Genomic DNA, 20,080 nt, shown 5'->3' on the forward strand with positions numbered 1-20,080 from the left:
CCCCCCCCCCCCCCCCCCCCCCCCCCCCCCCCCCGCCGGCCCTGCAGGACGGGACCACACTGGCGGGGGCGACTGGGAATTCAGGCTGGGGCAGAGGATGCTTTGGGCCATGGTGTGGGCAGGGATGCTTGGGGGGGCACAGGGATCCAGATGAAGGGTCCCCCCTCCCAGCTCCTGCCTCCAGGCAGGCAGGACACCGACCCCGTCCACAGACTAAGAGGTAAGGCCGAGCATAAAGTCCCTGAGAGGTTGAGGACCCGGGTCAGGCCCTCAGGGCGCAGGCGCTGAGACCAGGCCGTGTAGCCGCGGGGCGTCCTCCAGAGGACCCACCGCGCCGACCCGCCGGCCCTTGGGCAGGATGGGTCCCTGCCTCCTGCATCACTGCGTCACCAGGCTCCAAGGGGGAAGAGCTGAGCTCACTTGTAAGGAGACTGTTTTCAGCCGTGTCTGGAGGGTGGACAGGGAGAGCGCAGGACCCCAGCGCTGGCGGGGAGGGAGCCGCACCTCGGGAGGGCATGAGGAGGAAGCAGCCAGTGGATCCGAGGAGGAGGAGGTGATCCAGGCCCCTTTGTCCGCCCGGGGACAGCCGGGGACTCAACACCCCAGTCTCTCTCTCCTCTGGGCAGATACCGGAGGCCAGGGTGTGCAGCCCAGGCTAGTCCCGTCTCGGGCGAGAGGAGGGCCAGGCTGGCTGGACAGATGGCAGAGGCGAGGTCCCTCACAGAGCCCGGGCCCCGCCCTCCAGGCCAGCCATGTGGCATCTGCGCCCCCTGGTTCCCCTTTGCCGGAGGCAGGAACGTGGATCATTCTGGAACTCAGCACCGTTCAGCCTCCGTTGCCGTGTGCTGGAGTCGCTCGCTGCTGCCCGCAGGTGGGAGCAGTGAGTGGGTCAAGGTGGTTGGGTTCTGGGTACGTGTTGAGGGCACAGCCGACGAGGCTTCTGCCTGGCCATGCGGAGTGGACAGGGTGTCACCGCGGGTAGGGCTGAGCATGGCCTGGGGGCAGGGGTGTCTCCTGAGATGAGACCCCCAGAGAGGCGTTGGAGGGGGACGGTCGGGGGGAGGGTCAGGCTCACGTTGTGAGTATCAGGCATGCAGATCACTAGCGGCTGTCGGCCTTGTGGGGAGGAGCCCGGGATGGAGAACTTGGGGTCGGTTAACATGTGGCTGCTATTTTATTTTATTTTAATGTAATGTTTACTTAGTTTTGAGAAAGAGAGAGAAAGCATGAGTGTGAGCAGGCGAGGGGCAGAGAGAGAGACACACACAGAATCGGAAGCAGAATGCAGACTGCAGACTCCAAGTGGTCAGCACAGAGCCCAACGCAGGGCTTGAACTCACGATGCGGGAGATCGTGACCTGAGCCACCCAGGCACCCCCATATGGCTGCTATTTTACAATTGAGCGCAAGAACCTTCAGGTAGCGCAGTAGCCGCAGAAGAGAGGGCCCAAGGACCGGGCTTTGGGGGCTTTAGCATCTCCAGGCTGGGGAGACACGGGGACTCGGCAGGATGTACTAGGAACTTCCGACGAAGCAGAACAGAGCGTGGCTCCACCAGGCCGAGGGGGGTGGTGTTTCTAGAGAGGAAGGTGCTGCCACGGGGGGGGGGGGGCTGCGAGGCTTCCGACGTGGCAGACGTGGGAGCCCGGACGGAGCTCGATTCAGGAACGGGGCCGGAGAGCCGGTTCGGAGGGGGCGAAGAGCGTGTGGGCGCAAAGGAGCCGAGGGCCGGAGGGCGGGCGGCCACTCCAGACTCCGCAGGGAAGCAGGGACGTGGGCGGGAGGTGTTTGCGGCCCCGAGGTCCGGGGGGCCCTCTGTTCCAGTCACAGGAGAGATCACAGCGAGTCACCAGAGCCGTGGGCGCGTGCGGGTGACAAGGGCTGGGCTCCGGCCAACAGGTGAGCACCGATGTTCCCTCCTGTTTTCTGGAGAAAATGGTGTATCACCAGGAGTGAGGATGGGGGGCAGTGGAGGGCTCAGGAGGAGTCAGCTGGTCACCCAGAGCTGGTGAGAGCTGGGTGGCAGTGCCAGGCCTGCTTCTGTCCGGAGTCGGTGATCTTAAGTGAGTCCTTCAGGGTGATTTTGTGTTTCTCTCCAGCAGCGTGGCCCAGGGAGTACAGTGCGCAGAGCTGGGTCTGACTGGCTTTATCCGGCAAATGTGACGACAGGAGAGAGGGACACGTGTGTGATAGGAGTGGGACAGTGACTGTCCATCTACTCACCTGTTCGTTTGTCCGCCCAGCCATCCTCCACTTGTCCATCCGTCCATCCATCCGTCTATCCCCCCATCCACACACCCACAGTGCAGGGAAGTCCTCTGCCGAGTGCAGGGATGCGGGAGCAGAGAATGAGTGGGTGGCTCCCGTGCTCTGGGAATCTCCAGTCCCCGGGGAGCCAGACCTGTCCACAAGCTGTGACACTGCCGTGCTGCCCGCTCTGGGTCAGGCGCGTGCACGCCCTCGGGGGGCACCTGGTAGCCTCTGCTTCCCATCCACGCCTGGCCCAGGCGCCCCCAGCTGCACGTCAGCACCTCGAGGGCAAGTTTGGATGTAAATGGGCTCGGTTGCCCGGGGAGGGGTCTGGGGTGGGGCGTGCAGCCAGGGTGAGAGCTGTGCACTTGACCATAACCGCCTCCGGCATGGGGGTGGGGGAGACACAGGACCCGGCTGGTGGGGCTCTCTCCCCGGGACCCACCGAGTCACGACAACAAGGCTTTGTGCTGCCCTTCCCCGCTCCAGCCACCGCGACGACCTCTTGCTGATGAGGGAACTTGTCAAAGAGGATGGTCGGTCACCCAGGGCCACCCAGTGCCTGTGGAGCCCAGGCTCTGAGCTCTGTCACTCCGCCCCCAGCGACACCCCCACGAAGGGCCACCGTTGTGTGTGGAGGGGAAGAGGCATAGATTTGAGGGCCAGGCCTCCTGTGCCGCCGCCCCAGCTCCTGCCGTAGCAGCCTGGCCCATCACTCAGTCCCTGTGCCTCAGTGTTATCAGCTGTGAAATGGGGACATTGTTCGCCTTGTGGGTCGGTGGGAGACTGTGCAGAGAGCGCCGTGTGCTCCGATGTGCTCATTCGGTTGTGGTCCTGTCCTGAGGGGCCCAGATGCCACAGACAGGCTCCCATCTTTGTGTCCAGCCTGGGGAGCCACTGCAGTGGGGGAGGGGGCGCGTCTGCTGTCACTCCACCTGGAGGGGACCCAGGGCGCTGGGGAGAGCGGGGGTGAGAAGGCGGACAGGAGAAGCACCCCTCCTGACCGGCCTTGGAGGAGGTGGGGAAGCGGGGACATGGGGAGATGTGAGTGAAGGTTCTAATCAAATATTTATCTGTTAATTGATCTCTGGAGGCTGCTGACAGCGCCCTCCCCTTACCCAGCCTGCCCCCTCCCGCTCCCCTCACCCCTCCCCCCGGCCCCCATGCCTCTGTCCCTCCCTGGCCCAGGCGCTCTTCACCTCCCCCTGCCCGACCCTTCCCCTCCCTGAGCCCACCCCTCCTCCCCCCGTGCGTCTGCTAACCGTGGGTATCGGGACCTCTCGGGCTACTTGGGAGCAGTGAGGGTGGGTGTGCAAAGGGCCTGCACTCGTGAGTGTGCGTGCATCGCACAGGAGAAGGGCAAGGACAGGACTGTCTGCTCTGCAGGCCACCACCCAGCAGGGCCACCCCAGCAGCCGGGGTAGTGGGCACCGAGAAGGGAGGCTGGCACCGGGGGCCTGGGGGGCGAGGCAGGCAGACGAGCCAGCCGGTGGGGGATGGGGCCCTGGCCGGGAGACAGAACACCCAGCCCGGGGCGTCCACACGTTCGCCAAGGCGCCTCACACCCTGGGTGATTGGCTGAATTTGCCCCCGCTCCGGATGGCAGAGTCCACGAGGGCCGGGCTGCCCACCCCGCCCTGCCCCCCACCAAGGCCACGGGCCTGGCGCCCTGCAGACGCCCAGTAAGCAGTTCCCGGTGAATGGACAGGGCGGAGAAGGAGCACCCATCTCTTGAGGGGGGCTGGGGAGCGGGAATAGACCAGGAAACAAACCTTGGAACCTGCCCGTCAGTGGGCGTGATGGGGGCACCGGGGGAGTGCACGGGGAAGAGGCCTCAGGGAAGCGGCCCTAAGTCTGTGCCAGGGCCCCTCCACAAGGCCGGGTTCTCGGAAGGCACTCTCCCCCCCAGGGACACCCTCAGAAAGCCGGAGAGTGCCTCGCCCGCTCAGAGGGGCTGCCGCAAACCCGCCCTCCCTCCTCCTCCCCTCGGACAGTGTGAGGACCCCCGACCCTTCTCTGGGGCCGGGGCACTTCCTCCCAGGGCCACATCAGGGGCTCCCACGGGTGCCCAGGTTGCAGCGGGAGGTCTGGGGTGCCGCCCAGCCCCCAGGTGATGCTACTGGACCCAAGGTCCCCATCAGAAGCTCTTCTGCTCAGCAGCGTTGCCAGGACCCTGCCCGGGGCGGGGGCGCCAGGCCTGCCCGGGTGCTGTGGGTGGGGTCTTCCGGAGAAGCGCTCCGGGATTGTGGTGGAGGCGGAGCCGGAACCTTCCATGCCCCGCAGACCGCACCTCACCGTCTGAGCCATCGTGGCAGCCGTGTGGTGCGGGGCTCCGAGTTCCGTGGGATCAACCCTCACATCCTCCAGCAGAGGCTGTGATCTCCTTCACCTCTTTTACCCAAGGGAAAACCAAGACTTGAGGCCTTCACCAGGGGGGAGTGTGCGTGTGGCTCTGAGGGTAAGAGGAGAGGCACTCTGTGTCTCGTCTGGACCGATGCCCCCTGGTGGGCTGGCATCACAAGAGGTCAGCGCCCGCCGACACTGGGTGACACGTGCACACCTCGCGGTGCTCTTTCCTACGGTGTCGTGTGACTCACGTCCTTGGGTCTGACGACAGGTGTATGCATCAGTGGCCTCAAGTCCTAAGCTCCCCAGACAGCCCCCGCCCCCGAGGTCACCTCTGGCGGCTCCGCTCGGGAGCCCCATGTCGGGGCGCCCCACGGGTCTCCCCCCGCCGCTCAGCCCGGGAACTATCGGAGGGAAGGCGGGCAGGGGCAGCCGTCTCACCAGCCGCTCTCCGCTCCACAGGGCAATCAGGACGCCACGGCTCCGCCTGAAGCGATGGCCCAGCCCTACCCCCCCGCCCAGTACCCCCCGCCGCCACAGAACGGCATCCCGGCCGAGTACGCCCCGCCCCCTCCGCACGCCACGCAGGAGTACTCGGGCCAGACCCCGGTCCCCCCGGAGCACGGCATGACCCTGTACACACCAGCACAGACGCACCCCGAGCCGCCGGGCCCCGAGGCCAGCACACAGCCCATCGCTGGGGCCCAGACCGTGCCGGTAAGGGGGCCCCGGGGCCCAGAGCGTCAGGGGGGCAGGTCCCCGCAGAGGGGAGGCTCAGCAGGGCGGGAGGGCAGCTGGAGGGGCCGGGAGGGGCCTCCGTGGTGGAGAGGCAGTCCTTGTCCCCGGGCAGGGGGCTCACGGCCTTGGAGCTCCCCCTGGACCCTGAGGGTCTCTCCCGCTGCACGGGCCAGGGTGTCTGCACAGCCGGGGCCAGGGCGTCGGGAGAGGAGGCCGGGGCGGGGGCGGCGGGGGCTCGCGGGTCTCGGGTTGCCAGCAGGGCGATCGTTTCTAATCACTCGTAATCTACCTGCTTGGCTGGCCTCCAATCAGAGCCTCAATGATGTGGTTGTAATGCGGCTCCGCGAGAAAGTGCTGAGCCTGACGCTTCTCCCAGATTCCCTGACAGCGGAGGACTGTGGCGCGGGGAGGCCGGCCTGGCGGGTGGGCGTCCCGAGAGGGCAGCCCCTCCCGGGGACCAGCCAGAGCCCAGCCTGCTTCACCCCTTCCCCGGCCCTCCCTGTGACTCCTCCAGGCGCCCGCCCCTGCCCTCCCTGGGGCGTCGGGGGCATCAGGCCGTCCCTGCTGGCTCTCTCTCAGTGCTGGCTGGCAGGGGCCGGGCAGGAGGCCAGCATGCCCTGTGCCGCCCGGGAGGGGCACCCCCCCGCCCTGTGCTCCCTCAGCCCTCCCCCTGCTCCAGCCTGGCTGCCAGGGGAGGGGAGGCACCGTGTAGATCCCACCCTCCCTGTGTGGGCACATCTGCGGGCTGGGCCGGAACCCCGCCTCCCTGTGCAGAGTGCCGCCAGCCTGAGTCCAGCTTTTCCGCTCTCTGCGTCCCAGCGTCCCACTGACAGCCCTCCCGCCACCGCCCCCCGGGTTCCTACAGGTGGAAAAGGCCAGTTCTAGGACCCGGAGCTGAAACTCGCATCTGGGGCCACTCTGCTTCTGATTCCTGAATCCCACGAGTGGGGGTGCTCTCCTGGGGACAGGCGTGCTGGAAGATGGTCCCCTTCCGGAGGGCTCCGGGGACAGCGTGTATCTGGCCAAACCTCCCACGACACGACCTCCTCGTGAACAGTGAGGCCTGGGAATTTGCCCTGGGAGCAAACTCAGGAGACAAGACGGAGACAGGCCAGCCAAGCGCCCTGCCCGACACCCTGTGCCCCCAGACGCAGCCCACCTGGGGAGGGCAGAAGTCTTCCTTCACTCCGCGGACAGTTGTGGGGGTCGCGCACTGAGCCAGCAGTGGGGTACATGGAAGGGATGACCGGCCCCGCCCTGTGGTGGCCCCCGGTTCCCACCAGTCAAGGATGTAAAAGTCAACGGGGCCCGTCATGGGACGGAGTATGGGTCGTGGAGGGGACTCAGGAGTCCCAGAAAGGATTCGTCCCGAGTCCTGAGAAGTGAGTGACCATCTCACTTCTCCAGCGGAGAGCCCCCCAGGCCTGGTGGAGGGGCAGCCTTGACCTTCCTTCTGTCAGCTCTGGTCCCTCCAAGCCCTGCAGAGGGGTCTGAGTCTGTAGGTCTTCCATCCGGGATACGGAGGAGAGACCGGGATTCATGAGGCCCCGGGGCCAAACGAGCCCTGCAGGAGGTCAGTGGATCCGCGGACACCCAGGCCAAGCGCCCCACCAGTGCTGGGGCAGGAGCACTCAGCCCCTGGGGTGTCTTTGCCGGCAGACACTTCCCGCCTTGGGAGGAGCAGAAGATCTTACTGGAAGGTTCTGGTAGCCCCCTTCTTTCCCGAGAAGCCGATCAGAGCTCCCAGCTAAAGGCCGAACACGCCCGGGGTCACCTGTCCCTGACTTCCTTTCTGGAGGGGTCCTTGGCTCACCGATGCCTCCGCCCTGCCCTCCGGAGCAGCTTGGTGTTCACGGGGCGGGGAGTACAGGCCAGCTGGCGGCGAGACGACCTGACCGCTCCCGTGTGTGGATTCCGTTTGTCATCACAGCGCCTCTGGCAAAAGCCACAAGGAGTGCCGGGTGCGACCAGGGCTGCTGACGGGTCGGGGCCCCAGGCCTACTCTGCAGAGACCCCCGGGGTTCAGGCTGGGGACCACCTCCCCAGAGTAGTCATTCTTTCGAGGTCATGCGGGAGGGCAGACCTCTCCCTGCCCCCCGCCCACCCTGAACCGCGGGACAGCCAGAGCGCTTCTCCCCTCAGGAACGGCCCCCACCCTCCCTGCCTTCCTCTGGGCCGGGGACCCTGGGCCACTCCCCTCCCCCGCTAGCAGGTGCCACGCTAGCAGGAGCTGTGGGTCCCCTTGCACTTGGCTCCTGGAGCTTCGCGCAGAAGGGCGGACTTTGGTTACAGCACAGGGTGCCCCCACCCTGAGCAAGACCGAGCCGCATGCCGCCACCCGCTGACCGGGCACAAGCGGACAGTGCCGTCGGGCAGCATCAGTGCATCAGGTGCATGGGCAGCAGAGAGCTCCTAGAATATTCTGTGGTCCAGCGTCCGCAGTGGGCGCGCACAGCTCTGCCCGAGGAGGGGCTGCCCCTGACGACGACGAAGACGTCACACACCACGGCCCGAGGCCACCACCCGTGGAGAATGCCTCCTCCCAGGCTTACTCACCACCCAGCCTAGCCAGCAGCTGACGGTCACTACATGCGTGCTCGGGGGCCGGGGGGGCGTCTGGGGGAGCGGGGGTGAGGGGTGAGGGGGCTGCAGAGAAGCCTGTCCAAGAGCGGCTCCATCTTGGGTCCCATCAGCAAGCCTTGGCTCCGTCAGCAGCGGGGCCGCCGGGTCCTTGCTTGCTGCCCGAGTGCCCGCCGGACCGCGGCCCCGCTCCGGCGTCTCCTGGCCTCTCTCTGTGCTGAGTGAGCTTGGGGAGGCCCGGGCGGAGGGGCTGCTGGCTCCTCTGAGGGTGGACGTGCCCCGGGCGGCATCCGGACCCTGCCCCGAGCCCACCGGGCAAGTGATGGCTAAGGTGGCTTGGAGAAGGACGAGGACGCTATGGCCAGTTGGAGAGGCCTGAGCGAGGCCACTGGGGAGGCTGTCACTGTGGCCTTATTTTTTCCCTGCCTTGGAGCACGGGGGGCAAAGGCTGCTTTGGAAGAGAGAGGAAACGAGGGGAGTCCCGGGGAAAGGCAGCAGAGGCTGGCATCCCCGCCCCCCCGCACCCCCTCCCCCCACCTCCCCTGAATCCCCTCCCCCGCACCCCCTGCACCCCCCTCCCTCACACCCCTCCCCTCCCAGCTGGAACACCAGGCGTTTCTCCTGCATCTCCTGCTCTTCCAGCCGCTGAACCCCTTCACCTGCCTCCACAGAGCTGTGCTCGGGTGCGAGGGGCTCCCCTCTTGCTTGTGCCCCGGCCCCACTCATGATTCATCCCCCATGACCCCCCAACACTCATTCCCCCTCCTAGCCCTCAGCTCGCTCCCCTTAAAGGCCTCTGGGAGGGGGCCAGAGGAGGCCCCTGGACCGTGGAGACTCACAGTGGGCTCAGCCCTGCCATGAGGACGGGCCCAGGGTAGAGGAGGGTCCATCCGTGCAGGCCCCAGGCGCCCTCCCTCGGACCCCCCCCAACCCCGCGCCCAGGGCTCCTTTGGTCGCACGCTGGCTGAGCTGACTGCTGCCCTCTGCTGGTCTGAAGCTGGCATTACATGCCCCTCCCCAGCTCACTCCCCAAAATCGGGGGGGGGGGGGGGGGATCCATTAGTCAGTCACCTGTACCCGGAGCACCTGAGAGCAGAGCAGGGGTGACAGGGCACTGGGCCCTCCCTGACCACACTGCACGGAAAGAGCTACGCTTTGTCGTAACCAGAAAAGGGGAAAGTCACCGGAGGCGTAGTCCTGATTCAGGCACACCAAGAACCTCTGGGGGGCTAGCATGCGCTTGCTTCTGCACAGGAGAGTGGGACCAAGGGAGGAGGACCCCTGGGGCAGGCTGGGCAGGAGGAGCACCCAGGGGTCCCCCAGGCACCCAAAGGCAGGTACCAGGCGTTGCTTCCACAGACCTGCCACCATGCCCACCTGGACGACTCCTGGGTAGTGGGTGGCCCCCGGGCCAAGGTGCGCGCCACCTACCGCCCCACCCTTGGACACATGTCACTCTTGCCAGCCAATAGGAGGGCTCAGAGAATGCACACCTGGCAGAACCAGGCCCACGGCTACGGGATGGTCTCCCTGGGTCACGCACGTCCCCAGGTGGACAGGAGGACGTGGCTTCAAACCACACCTGGGACCGCACACTGTGTGCTCAGACATGAGTGTCAGGGACCTCTGAGCAGGTGCCCCAGCCCCCTGGCGGAGGTGTGTCCTCGCCTCTGTCAGCGGCCCCAGGGCTGATGACCGTCCACTCCCCTTGCCTATGGAGCGCGCGGCCCTGGAACGTGGTCAGAGGCCCCCTGGCCGAGTGCGGGAGCAGGGGAGCGGCCCCTCCTTCCAGAAGGGGTGAACGGGCTGACCGTCGAGGGCAGCCACTCAGGAGCCCACAGACAGACCTCGGGCCACTAGCCCTGCCGCCTTGGACAAGGCGCCGCCTCTCTGGCTCCAGGAAGGCTCCGGCACAGGGGCCTCCCCCTGCTCACCCATCGAACTCGGGGAGCCCTGTGGTACCCGCCAGTGCTTGCCAGCAAGAACCCCAGCAGAAAGGAACCGTGAGCACAGCAGCAGTTCTTGGAGGCCCGCGGGAAGCCGTGTCCAGGCGTCTCTCCTCAGGCTGTCTGCACTCTGTCACCGCTGTCACGGCTCCCCCGTCCCTCCGCCGGGCAGGAGCCCATGGCCCCCAGCACCTCCACCCTCACGAACTCCAGTGTGGGCCTCTGGGGACGCTCTGCCCGCTCCGGGCACATCCGAAGAGCTCAGGGTGGCTCTGTGGGGCCCGGGCGCCCCTCCTGCCTCCAGCCGGGGTCCCGCGCCAGCAGCAGACCCCGGGCAAGGACGCAATGCCAGCAGAGTGCTAGGGACATGATCCCAAGAAAGCCTTGGCATCTGGACAGGGACCGGGAGACAGCGAGCCCTGGAGGACCCAGGGGCAGGTGCCACCCACCGTGTCTGTCACCGGCTGGCACTAACGCTAACACTCCCACAAGGCTCACCGGGGAGCTGAGCCACAGTGAAACGCGGGGCTGGCAGTGCTGGCATGTCCCCAAGAGCGCCCCAGCACCGGGGCTCCCGGTCGGTCACGTACCCATCCACCAGGCCCATGTCGGGGTCGCCCCGTCGATGCCGTCAGCCTGTCCCTGCAGCAGGCCCGGTGCTGAGCAGCAAGGGGGCTAGGATGAGGGGCGGCACCTCATGGACAGGTGTGCCCGGGGGCGGGCCCCGAGGTCTCTCCACCTTCTCATCAGACGTAAAAAGCCAGAGAGGTCCCCGAGCTCCCAAAACCTGGGCTGTGTGATGTAAGGGCAAACCTGTGACTTTGAGAGTCATCATAGTTGGTGTGGCCGGGGGACCGTTAAGGTCAGACCTCTGTGCACGCCCCCCAGGGAGGCGGGCCCCGCAGTGGCGCCAGGCACGGCCATGGCCACACGCAGAGCCCCTGGAGGCAGGGGCTGGGCCGCACCTAGTGAGAACCGCCTGCCCGGCCCCCCGTGGACCCCAGCCCCAGGAGGCGGGGCACAGGGAGTTGGAGGGTCCCCACGGGACGGGGGCTGACGGGGGTACCTCACAGCCCGGGTCCTCTCCCCGCAGCAGACAGACGAGGCGGCACAGACAGACAGCCAGCCGCTCCACCCCTCCGACCACACAGAGAAGCAGCAGCCCAAGAGGCTACACGTCTCCAACATCCCCTTCCGGTTCAGGGACCCCGACCTGCGGCAAATGTTCGGGGTGAGTGCATGCGGCCCCTCCAGGCCGCCCCCCGGGTCCGGCCCCGCTCTGACCTAAGCCTGCAGGACGGAAAGGAGGACGAGTGGCAGCCAGACACCCGCCCAGCACACCGCACCCGTCCCCGGTGCCTCTCAGAAGCCACTGGGGCGGCGGCGGCTAGGTTATGGCTCTGCAGTCCCAGCAGTGTGACAGGGGCTCCGGGACCCCTGTGCCCTCAGAGGGCACCGGGAGGGGCAGCTTGGCCTCCTGGCCTCAAGAGGCCCAGCGGCCCTCCAGCCTTGCCTCTCCTGTGCGCCTGCGGGCTGAGCGCTCACCGTTTCTGGGCGTGTGTCCTTGGGGCTCTGGCCAGACGCTCAAACCCTGGGAATCAAGAACACGCCCCTTTCCTTCTGGATTCTCCCAGTTGGTTTTAGGGGGCTTTAGGATTTCGGCCACAGTGTCTCTGTGAGAACCAGCAGGGCGGCCCTTCTGTCTCATGGTCACTTGACTTGAATGCCACACAGGTGCCTGGCTGCCCAGCGGGTGAGCCGGTGGGCACCAACCAGGCCATGCGTCCCAGAAAAGCACAGCCACGAAACCACGGGCCCTGGTCCACGTTTCTTCCTGCGCCTACCCCCTCCCCCCAAACCCTCTTCCCCGCCACCAGCATTGTGCCACCCCCACCCCTGCCACAAGCCAGGCAGGCCCTGGCCCCCGAGCCCCAGCCCCCAACCCCAGTGGGACTTGTCAAAGGGGAGATGCCCCCAGGATGGCCTCAGGATGGACCCAGCACCCACACCTTGCCCCCAGTAGCGACTCCCCTTCTTGGAGGCCAGGCCCCATCAGATTTGGGGCTTAGACAGTGAGTGGCCGGTGGGATGTGGAATCATCAGGATTCCGCCCCGCTTGGCCTGGACCCTGGCGGCTGCCAACCTCTTTGAGCCCGGGGCCCCCAGTTAAAACTGCCTCCATACAGAGCTCGCCCTGACCTTGGTCCCCAGTGCATGTCCCGTTCCTCTTCACCGTACAGCAAACGGACACCTGCTGGCGTCAGCTTGCCCGTCCCGGCCCCTCACCAGGGCGTCAGCCCACCTGTCCTCTGTCCCCTCGCCCAGGTGTGAGCTCACCTGTCCCCTCACCAGGGTATCTGCTCACCTGTCCCCTGTCCCCGCACCCAGGTGTCAACTCACCTGTCCCGTCCCCGCACCAGGATGTCAGTTCACCTGTCCCCTCACCAGGATGTCAGCTAACCCGTCCCTGCACCATGGCATCAACTCACTTATCACCTGTCCCCACACCAGGATGTCAGCCCACCTGTCCCATCCCCTCACCAGGGTGTCAGCTCACTTGTCCCCTGTCCCCTCACCAGGATGTCAGCTCACCTGTCCCCGCACCATGGCGTCAGCTCACCTGTCACCTGTCCCCTCACCAGGATGTCAGCCCACCTGTCCCGTCCCCTCACCAGGATGTCAGCCCACCTGTCCCGTCCCCTCATCAGGGTGTCAGCTCACTTGTCCCCTGTTCCCTCACCAGGATGTCAGCTCACCTGCCCCCTGTCCCCTCACCAGGATGTCAGCTCACCTGTCCCCGCACCAGGGCATCAGCTCACTTGTCCCCTGTCCCCACACCATGGCGGCAGCTCACCTGTCACCTGTCCCCTCACCATGGTGGCAGCTCACCTGTCACTTGTCCCCTCACCAGGATGTCAGCTCACCTGCCCCCTGTCCCCGCACCAGGGCGTCTGCTGCCCTGTCCCTGCACGAGGACAGGCACCCCCGCCTCCCTCTTTCAGCCTCCGTCTGAGTTGGGACGCACTGCTGTCCTGCCCCTTTGACGCCCTCCTCCCCGCCCCGTGGGATGAGGGGGAGCCCATCGCTCACACACACTGGAGGCCTCGGCCGGGCCCCTCGGGACCTGGGTTCAGGGATTTGGCTTCACAGGTTTGTGGTCTCATGTGACAGTGAGAAACAGGGCTGCCCCGGGGGGTTCTGGGCCAGTGATGGTGCAGGAAGGGGGCAGCCAGAGCACGTGGGCCTGCATGGCCAGTGTGTCTAGTTAAGTAGAGGAGTCTGGTGCCACTCTGTCCTGCACCCCAAGCAGCCCAGGCCGCTGGCCACACAGTCCCTCTGTGGCACTTTGTCTCTTCTGAGGACTCCTGCTCATCACCTTTTGGGAAGGATCTATCTGTAGCCCTTTACCCTTCAGCATGAATTAGAGGAGGCTGCCAGTCACTTGGGGCAGAGTCCAGGCAGGTGGAGGAGGACCCCGGCCCCCACGCGGCCCTCACACAGGCGGGGGGTGCTCGTGGGGAGAATGTGGGGAGGGGTCTCCCGTCCCCCCACCACGCTGCGCCAGGCGCCCCTCCCGCCCCTCCGCAGGAGGCAGGCGGGCATGGGGGCTGGCAGTCTTAGCCCACCTCCCCTGTCTCCCCACCCCTCTCTGTCTCTGCAGCAATTCGGAAAAATTTTAGACGTGGAGATCATTTTTAACGAGCGGGGCTCCAAGGTGGGTGCCGCCCAGACGCCGCCACCATTACAGCGCCCGCTGTAGGTCCCGCCAGGCTAACGTGTGAAATGTGCGTTTCCTTCCTGGAGAGCTTCGAGCCCGAGGACCCCTGAGCTACACCGGTGCTTGTACCCCCCGCTCCTCCGCCCCCGCCCCCCCCCCGCTGTTTGTGTCGTTGCTGCAGCTGCGATGCTTTCTCTCGGAGCTGCCGAGACCTCTCTGTCCGCGCCCCCCCCCCACGCCAGGCCCCAGGGGCCCCACCCGCCTAGCCGCGCCTCCAGGGGGCCGCTGGCCTGCCTGGGAGCTGGCCCGGGGGCCTGTGGGCAGAGACACGCCCTGCTCCCTGATCAGGGAAGGGAAGACCCCCATCCAGGCTCCCAGGGTCATGGAGGGGGGCGGCCCCCAGGAGATCATGAAACCCAGCCCTGCCCCCTGCAGATGGCATTAGGGGGACAGTCCTGGCCCCTGGCCGGGTTAGCATCTTCTTCATGGCTTTGGCCTGTCCTCTCCGAGGTGCCAGGTGGTCAGCTCCAGCCGGGCTCAGGCCAGGCCTGCAGCCGCCCCCACCTGGGGCCGGACCCCTCCTGGGCATCCTGCCGGTGGCACCAGAACTGACCTCTGGGCTGCCGACCTCTCCTTCAACTCACCTGACTCAGTCCCTCTCTCTCTCTCTCTCCCCCCTCCCCCATCCTCCTCTCTCCCCCTCCCTCTCCCTCTCTCTCCGCTCCCCTGCTCCACCTCCCCACTCCTCCTTTCCTTTCTCTCATCCTCTCTCTCCGTGTCTGTCCTTCTCCGCTCACAGGGTTTTGGGTTTGTAACTTTTGAAACTAGCTCAGATGCTGACCGAGCCCGGGAGAAGCTGAATGGGACCATCGTAGAGGGACGGAAAATTGAGGTGCTCAGATAAGTGCTGCGCAGGGCGCGTCCTGAGAACTGCCTCTGTCGCCCAGGTCCCCCAGCCCAGCCCCACGGCCACCCTGCCGGGAGCCGGGCCGGTCCCCGGGGCGGGGAGACGGGGCAGGAGGCAGAGCCCAGCCTGCCTCCCGCCACCTCCTGTGGGCCTACACGTCAGGCCCACCCAAGGGCGCCTCCCTCTGCTTTCTGGAAGAGGCCCCCCCAACTGCGTGGGTCAGCCACACACTGGGAGGAGCCCCCAGAATAGCACGCTGGCCAGCCCCAAGCACCGCAGCAGCCAGTCTGCCCCCAGCTGGGAGGTGCTGTCCTCCCCCCACCACCACCTGCCAGGCCTGGAAAGGGCTAGCCCAGAGGAGCAGCAGAGAGAGGAAACCACGGGTCCCCTTCGGCCCCCCCTTTCCCCTTCCCTGGTGGGCTGCCCCCCCCCCCCCAGCGCTGCGGCCTGGGAGCTGGGCTCCTGGACAGGCCGGGCAGCCAGGGGTAGCCAGAGAGGGGAGGGGTCCACAGCAAGGGCAGAGTCGTGGGAAGAGAGGTGGCAGGGCCTGGGGGGAGGGTTTCCAGAAGCAGCAGGTACTTGAGGCTCGGACCTCAGCCAGGCTCTGGCTCAGCGCCCAGTGGGCACCTGAGAGGGCAGCCCAGGCCCAGGGGCTCACTGGACGTGGGGGAAGCAGCGTGGCCCCCCCTCCTCTCTTGAGTTCCACCCCCTGCCCTGTTTTCTGCCTCCTTCCACGGAGGCCGAGCCCCACCCTCCCCACACCCTTGCAGGAGCTCAGAGGCCTCTGGTGAGATAGGACCCCCCCCTCGGCGCCCGCCTGCCCCCTCTCCCATCGGCCTTGCCCCCGAGGGGCACACGTGTCCCATCGGGAACTCTCTGCTGGCCTTAGGGGAATGGGGTGCCTCCCCCCACAAGAGGGGTGCCGCTGACTAGAAAGGCCCCAGCAGCCACCAAGGGCATAGCATGTCTTGGGGGCCGGTCTGTTAGTTGGGCTGAGAGCACTTTGTGGAGAGTCCACCAGCCAGCTTCTCCAGTGGCCCTGGGTTGCCAGAGAGAGAGGCTGGGACTTGGTTTTCGGGAGCGGCTTGTGGAAGGCGAGCCGGCCAGACGAACGATGTGGGGAGGGTTGGCCCGGGAGGAGGGCAGGCCAGGGTGTGGGGCCAAGCTGGCCGCAGACGCCGGCCCGGGCCTTGCTCCTGGCCCCCCGGCCCCCTCGGTGCGGCCATGCACCGGCGCTCCGCTCACCCTCACCTTCTCCTTCCTTCTCTCCCGGCAGGTCAATAACGCCACAGCCCGCGTCATGACCAACAAGAAGACCGCGAACCCCTACACTAACGGTAAGGGGCCCAGGGCTCCCTGGGTGCCAAGCGCCCCCTGGTGTCCCAGCTCTGCTAGGTCAGAAGGGTGCAGATGGGCCGAAGCAGGAGAGCTGGGGCGGGACGCCTGGGCCTCCCCAAGCAAGGCACCAAGGCGCCCCAGGACAGGGCCCCGGCGCAGAGGGTGGCCACGTCTGGGATTGTTCCTTACATTCAAAGCAGGGAGGCAGGGCCTGGGCTGGAGATGCTCCCTCCTGAGGGAATGTGATGGTAGTTAGGGTAGTCCTCCAGGCCTTGGGGACACAGTTGTCCCCAAGGGGAGCCTTGCGGGCACAGAATGCGCTTCCACGGAGTGGTCTCATGCACACACACCCGCCCCTAGCGGAAGTGGCCGGTCTTCCCTGAAAACGGACCCACCGAGGCCCAGAGGAGGGCCGGCCCTCGCAGTCACATGCCTTCACCCCACCGGGCAAGGCAGGCTGGTCCCCGCGGAGCTGGCGGTGCACCGGGGCCTGTTCGACGTTGTCCCGGAGCCGGAGGGTGGCAGTGCCGCTTGCTGTCAGGAGGAGTCTCCCTGCAGGGCAGGGGGGCGGGGCTTGGCGTCTCACCCCCCTGCAGGGGCAAAGTAACCAAGCCACCCCCTAGCGCTCTTGTCCCTGGGAGACGGGCCACCCATGGTGTCAGGTGACCGGTCAGCTGACCCGTGATGACCCACCTGCACAGCCTCCCCAGCTGCCCCCCGGAGCAAGGCAGGGGTCCGGCTGAGCCACATTTACACTAGATTATTGTTCTCATTCTGCTCTTGTGAGGACTATCAAACCGCACATTTTTAAAAAAATTTTGGGACACCCGGCTTGGCCAGTGTCCCCAGCTCCTGCGGAGTGCTTGGCACGGTAAGGCCAAGGGGCGGACATGTGTGGAAGGTCAGGACCAGTGCCAGGAGTCAGCCGCCCCCTTCACCTGAGAGCCACACGCCTGCTCTCCAGCCTGAGCCGGGAGCTTCCGGAAGCCTGGAATGCAGACCCTGAGCGGCCGCCTTCCTAGGCCGGGATGGGCCTGGAACCAGCGGTGCACATGTGACCGGGACGGCTCACTGCCAAGGTGTGACCGAAGCGTCCCCGCTGGCCCGAGCAGGAGGGACACGGGCTGCGGCCGGCGGCCCCAGGCTCTCTGTGGGCTGACACACAAGCCCAGCACGGGCTCCAGCAGCCTGGGCATGTGGCTGCACTTTGCTTCAACACTCCAGAGAGTTCGCTGAATTCAGAAATTCATCGGCTGCGGGGGAAGAGAGCCGAAGTGCCCACCGTGGGAACCAAACTCCCCAGGTCGGACCAGGAGTGAAGATGTTACAGCCAAATTGGAGGCGCAGCCCGGCGCAGGCGGCCGCACGTCTGGGCTCCCGGACAGTCACATGGGCCCAGCTGCGACTCGGGGAGGCATCAGGAAGCCAGAGGAACAGATGAAGATGCCCAGGAATCCAGAACTGGTGGCCCCACAGGAGCCACAGGGACGGAGCCCCAGCGGGGGAGTGGGCTTGGGTCACCGGCTCCGGGACTCCGCTCCATGGCGGCTCTTCCTAAGAAGACTCAATTCTTGGGACTGGAGTTCTTTTTAGGAGATGAAACATTTCTTTCCTCCCGATCTGGGATTCGGAGAAGATTCCGGAGTCTCCAAAGTAACACGGAGACACAGATCATGCGCAAGGGTCCGGCTGTGGCGGACCTGGGAGGGGAGGTGGCCCACAGTCACGTGGAGGCTGTGGAGCAGGGACGGCCAGGGGAGCGAGGCGTCCCAGCCCCCCGCCCGGCAGTGAGGGTGTCAGAATCTGGGTTGGAGGCTCACGGGTAGGGGCCGGCCCTGATGGCCTGGTCTCCTCCTCTGCCATGCTCTTCAGGGGTGTCTTGCTGTCTGGCCAGTGGGTGCAGGTCCCTTCTGTCCCTCCTCACAAAGTCAGGAGGCATGTGGACCTGGGCTTTCAGGCCATACTGCAGAGATGAGAGCAGGCACACTGAGGGGGTCAGGGGGCTGGGCTTGGTCAAATACATCATCCTGTGCCCACGCCATCTGAACGAGCGCCTGGGGCCAGAGCCCACTCCAAGCTGGCTGGCGGCCACCCCTCGGACCCTCCAATGGAAGCAGGCTTCACTCCTGCACGTGGGTCACTGGTGGGAGAAGACTGGTCTAGAGGCCAGTACCCCCTCCCTCCCCCGCAGAGAGGGACAGGCAGGTGCAGACCACAGCTGGGGACCAGGGAATGAATGGCCAGGAATGTGGGCTAGGTTTCCGGCTCTGGGATGTGAGGCTGTGGCACTGCCCTGAGCCTCCACTTGCTCATCTGTGTAATGGGAGGGTGGGACACCACCTCCCTTGGGTGGGTTTAGAACAGGGTGGTGCATGGTGAGGTGCTCTGGAAACCTTAGTTGTCATTAGTACCTCCGATCCAGAGGCCCTTGCTTCTCCGAAGCCCTTCCCCCTGGCTGCTCTGGGGAAAGACAGACCGAGGCTGGCCGGGCAGAACTCAGCCTTGGGGAAGGAGAGCTCTACCCCAGGACAGAGGCTTTGGGACGGGACGTGGCAGGAGGCTGTGGCAGAAGCCAGGCCCCCACGGCAGCCTCTGGCCCTCCTGGAAGTCAGTCTGGCCCCCACTGGAGTCCACGCTCCCATGAGTGGGCTCCGTCCTGTGTGTGCAGGGCCCCTGGCCCCAGCTGTGGGCCTGCACACATTTACAGGAGTGTTCTTTCCCTTCCTAAGTCCCTCCTGCAGAGACTGCAGACTCTAGGCTGCTGGAGCTGGTGCCCCAGGGCAGGGCAGGGCAGCGGCAGGCTGGGGAGGGCAGCAACTTGAGAAGAATCAGGAAGACACCCAGGCACAGGGGTCTGGAGAGACTTGGTCCCTGTTATCGAGGGAGCATAAGGCCAGAGCCAGTGAGGCTGCAGGCTCCCCAGAGGGGCCAGGGGTTTCCTCTCCCCACCCTGACTGCAGAGGGAGGTGGTCCCGCTGGCAGGTCTGCAGAGGCCACGCCTACGTGGGAGGACCCCAGGGTAGTGTGCCACGGGTGAGAATGACTGGGTTTCTCTGCTTCTCTCCCAGGCTGGAAGCTGAATCCCGTGGTGGGCGCGGTCTATGGGCCTGAATTCTATGCAGGTACAGGCTGCCAAGGTCATTCTGGGTGTGAAGGGCGGAGCCGGCCGGAGGGGGTGTGGGCAGGAGGGGGCGTGGTTGTGGGGGGTGGGGGGACAGTGCTGGCCTGGCCTCAGGCTCCTGGGGTCTTCTCTCTCACCGCCTCTTCTCTGGGCCCCTTTCCTGCAGTGACGGGGTTCCCTTACCCCACCACGGGCACGGCCGTAGCCTACCGGGGTGCGCACCTACGGGGTCGGGGCCGGGCTGTGTATAATACGTTTCGGGCTGCGCCGCCCCCACCCCCCATCCCAACTTATGGAGCGTGAGTACCTGGGGAGGCACTGGGAGGGAGGCATGGGGGGAGGCCCTGGGGGGATGGGGAGGGAGGCCCTGGGCAGCTGGAGGGGCTTGGCAGCCTTTCCAGGACTGTGGGAAGTTGGAGAGTACCCCACTGAAGTCGCCTCTGTATCAGCACCCCCACCCCACCCTGCCGTGGGCACCAAGGGTCACTGGCCTTTGGGGGACATTCAGAGCCCCAGCACCTTGCCAGCAGATTTAATGGGATGGTGCTGGCCCTTGAGCTCAGCGAGGGCCTGCTCCAAGCCCTCCCTGGGCCCAGCGCCCTCTGCCCGCATGGGGGGACAGCTGCCTGGGCTGGGGTGGGGGGAGGGTAAGCAACAGGGGCCACGGGGCCCCTGGCTTTGTGGGAGAGAGGAGCTGACCAGCAAGGGTGTTACTCTATTGTTATACCAAAACAGGGCACTGGAGCAAACGCTTGTTAAAATGCCAGTCCCATGGGCAGGGCTGGCACCCTGCCCCCTCCCTCCTCAGCAGACGCCGGAGCCGGCCTGCCCACCACTCTCTTGTCCGTTTGCTTCCAGGGTCGTGTATCAGGACGGCTTTTATGGTGCTGAGATTTATGTAAGTGCGGCCCCGTGGGGAGGGGGTCTTCCCTCCCCCACCCCAGCCCACTGCATCCTGGGAGCCCAGGAGGGTGGGAGGGCCAGGGCTCCGGGTCCCTGGGGACCCTTCATAGCGGAGCCTGGGCTGTCCGTGCTCACCGCTTCTCCAGCCCCCAGGGCGTTGGGTGGTGGGGGCAGGGGTGACCCTCCCGCATCCCTACCTGCATCGGGGTCACTGAGTGAGGTACCCCCTGTCC

General features: G+C 66.2%; 1 protein-coding gene across 1 annotated transcript in view; it reads left to right on the forward strand.

The window, feature by feature from the left end:
* The window catches only part of RBFOX3 (RNA binding fox-1 homolog 3), a 328,800-nt gene extending 308,738 nt beyond the window's left edge, over positions 1–20,062 (forward strand). The window contains exons 5-13 of the mRNA XM_029927129.1: positions 5,059–5,313; positions 10,954–11,091; positions 13,522–13,575; positions 14,378–14,470; positions 15,762–15,822; positions 18,892–18,945; positions 19,111–19,243; positions 19,803–19,842; positions 19,994–20,062. Coding sequence (XP_029782989.1) covers positions 5,092–5,313; positions 10,954–11,091; positions 13,522–13,575; positions 14,378–14,470; positions 15,762–15,822; positions 18,892–18,945; positions 19,111–19,243; positions 19,803–19,842; positions 19,994–20,062 — 864 coding nt within the window. The 5' untranslated portion in view covers positions 5,059–5,091. The remainder of the gene's footprint in view (positions 1–5,058; positions 5,314–10,953; positions 11,092–13,521; positions 13,576–14,377; positions 14,471–15,761; positions 15,823–18,891; positions 18,946–19,110; positions 19,244–19,802; positions 19,843–19,993) is intronic.
* Positions 20,063–20,080: the final 18 nt, after the last annotated feature.

The sequence above is a fragment of the Suricata suricatta genome, chromosome 17 (assembly GCF_006229205.1).
Source record: "Suricata suricatta isolate VVHF042 chromosome 17, meerkat_22Aug2017_6uvM2_HiC, whole genome shotgun sequence".
In the NCBI taxonomy this organism is placed as follows: domain Eukaryota; kingdom Metazoa; phylum Chordata; class Mammalia; order Carnivora; family Herpestidae; genus Suricata; species Suricata suricatta.